The sequence below is a fragment of the Paracoccidioides lutzii genome, assembly GCF_000150705.2.
Source record: "Paracoccidioides lutzii Pb01 unplaced genomic scaffold supercont2.7, whole genome shotgun sequence".
Classification (NCBI taxonomy): domain Eukaryota; kingdom Fungi; phylum Ascomycota; class Eurotiomycetes; order Onygenales; family Ajellomycetaceae; genus Paracoccidioides; species Paracoccidioides lutzii.
In genome coordinates this window covers 271,508-273,814 of record NW_015440953.1, presented here as the reverse complement: position 1 = coordinate 273,814, position 2,307 = coordinate 271,508, and the positions used below count along the sequence as shown (strand labels likewise).

General features: G+C 51.8%; 3 protein-coding genes across 3 annotated transcripts in view; 1 reads left to right on the top strand and 2 right to left on the bottom strand.

Moving 5' to 3' along the window:
- Window positions 1-28: 28 nt before the first annotated feature.
- On the bottom strand, window positions 29-276 carry PAAG_11606 (hypothetical protein; the record flags this gene model as incomplete). Its single annotated transcript, XM_015847225.1, has 2 exons — window positions 29-61; window positions 193-276. 2 exons carry the CDS (start codon window positions 274-276, stop codon window positions 29-31), a joined length of 117 nt encoding a protein of 38 aa, XP_015703134.1.
- Window positions 277-666: 390 nt separating this feature from the next.
- On the top strand, window positions 667-1,074 carry PAAG_03401 (hypothetical protein; the record flags this gene model as incomplete). The annotated part of the gene is made up of 2 exons (XM_002794810.1): window positions 667-884; window positions 966-1,074. The coding sequence occupies 2 exons, from the start codon at window positions 667-669 to the stop codon at window positions 1,072-1,074; spliced, it is 327 nt and encodes a 108-aa protein (XP_002794856.1).
- A 152-nt stretch (window positions 1,075-1,226) lies between these two features.
- PAAG_11605 (hypothetical protein) overlaps window positions 1,227-2,307 on the bottom strand; it is a gene marked incomplete at both ends in the record, with an annotated part of 2,327 nt that continues 1,246 nt past the window's right edge. Inside the window, one exon of the mRNA XM_015847224.1 lies at window positions 1,227-2,140. Coding sequence (XP_015703133.1) covers window positions 1,227-2,140 — 914 coding nt within the window. The remainder of the gene's footprint in view (window positions 2,141-2,307) is intronic.

Sequence of the window (2,307 nt, the reverse complement as noted above, 5' to 3'; positions counted from 1 at the left end):
AACACACGAAGAATATCATCCAGTGGCCTTATGCCCAGCGGCGCATATTGCGCATCTGTTGCTGGGGGGTTATGGAGGGTGCAGAGAAGCTGTCATAAATCCATATCAGTTAGCATCTCATACACCACATGTAAACATCACAAAAGTGACAGGTACAGATATAGATATAGCATATAGGCACAGCATACATACCTCGGCCAGACTCTCCTCCCTGACCCCGCCCAGCAGATGCTCGCCGTAGATGCGCGCATGGTCACTTCGCGCTGCGGCAGCCATGCTTGCTCACACTCACTCCTTATGCTGGGTCATACTCCAGCTTCCTTCACTCCACCGGATGCGAAGGGCATAGTACTTGTCTGCCCATGCGAGAGGCGGACAGGCTTATGTAGCTGGTGGTGTGTACGTGGAGGAGTTGACGGTCAGCTAAATTCTACAACATCCGAACTGCCCCCAATGCCAAGCCTACATTTCTACTCTTAAACATTTCCAGTTCTTATCATTTACAACTTCAACATCGCTCCCCCTTCCCCCATCCATCATACCCTTCCACCATACACAACTCGACCAATATACTACTCCATTCAATTCCCCATATAACCCCTCTCCTCTTCTCTTATATCTCGTGCCCCAACCCCAACCCCAACCCGAACAAAACTACAACCCACCATGCCCAACCCACTCCTCCACCCCTTCCCAACCTCCGCCCTCCCTACAGCCCTGCTCACAACCTCCAAAAAATACCACGAAACTCGCCGCAAACCCCCTGTCGACCTCCTCCAATGCCCCCTGATGGAGATGGTGCAGTACTCCTGCAACCCACCGAATGAAGAGGTGCCAGCACCCGGCATCATCAAGTGCGAGAGTGTGGTGAGGTTGTTCAGACAGTGCGTAGTATATGGATTCTGATTTCTGGTTTTTGGTGGAGATAAGTGGGGTGAGTTTGCTGATGTTGTGAGGGTGTGTAGGTGTGCGAACGGGCTTACGGTTGAGACTACGACGTGGGAGCGGAGGGGGATGGGAAAAGAAAGGGAGAGGGAGAGGGAGAGCGAGAAGAAGGGAGGGATGGAGAAATAGAAATGGAAAGGCGATTAAATATACGATATGATACGACATGATACGTATTTGATATAATGCGACAAACGGGCGAATATCAAAAGACAAATGTCATACCGATTCCGCGAATCTCTGCATGGGTATAAAACTCCCCAGTCAAAATCAAAGAATATTCAACCCACAACACCCGCCTTCCCACCCCTCCCCTTCTTGTTCCCAACAACACCACCGATTCCAACTCCATCCATCTTCCCCCTGACATCCGGCCTCGTCACCTTCCGCCAATACGCCCTATCACAATTGACCACCGGACTGAGATCCAGCCTCACAACCGGCGGCGTTATCGATGGCTTCATATTGCTCCCCCTTGCAGTCTCCGATGATGACATCGGTTCACCTCCAACTCCACTTCCCGATCCCAACGCCAACCCAATCTCATCCCCACCGTTGCCTTGCTGTTGCTGTTGCTCTTCCCTCCTCACCACTCCCCTCGAAACCGCTTTAACAGTCTTCTCAAACATCCCCTCCACACTCTCCCCCTTCCTCCCCCAAAGCATGTTCTCCCTATACTCCCCTCCACCATCGGCACCAGAACCACTCCCACTCCACTCCTTCGCGACCCTCGCCAACCTTCTCAATGCCTCTTCCCCCAACCTTCCTTCCTCCGTCGCCTTCTCCCTAATCCTCCTCGGATCCGTTTCACGCGTGATATACATTGGCGTCTCCTGGTACGTGTGCTTGCTGGGAAACGTAGGGAAGTGTTTGGGAATATGCGTTCGTATTGCTCCTTGGTCCTGTCTGTCGTGGTCAATGGAGGTTGGAGAGATGAGTTCGGGACCAAGGAAGGGGAGATTGGTGTGCGGTGGTGGGGAGGAGGGTGGCGGGGAGGGGAGGGTTGCTGGTATTGTTATTATTCCCTCCGCTGCCGCTGCCGGATGAGTCGGCATAGTTAGTTTGAGATATGCTCGGAGTGAGTCAACGGGAATATTGGCATAGAGCAGCGCGTGCTGGAAATCGATGGGAATGGGCTGCGTGCGCCGGCAGGAGGCCATGGATTGGCGCGTGTACGCTAGGAAGTGTAGCATGTCTACGCAACACAACATACATATACCAATTAACATACTATTAGCATACCATAAAAACACAGGCCAAAATCCTACATGTAAAATGCAATAAGAAAATGAAAATGAGTAAAAAAAAATTAACATACACTCCTCAACCCCTCTCCTCAACCCGTCCAATGCCACAGGTTCC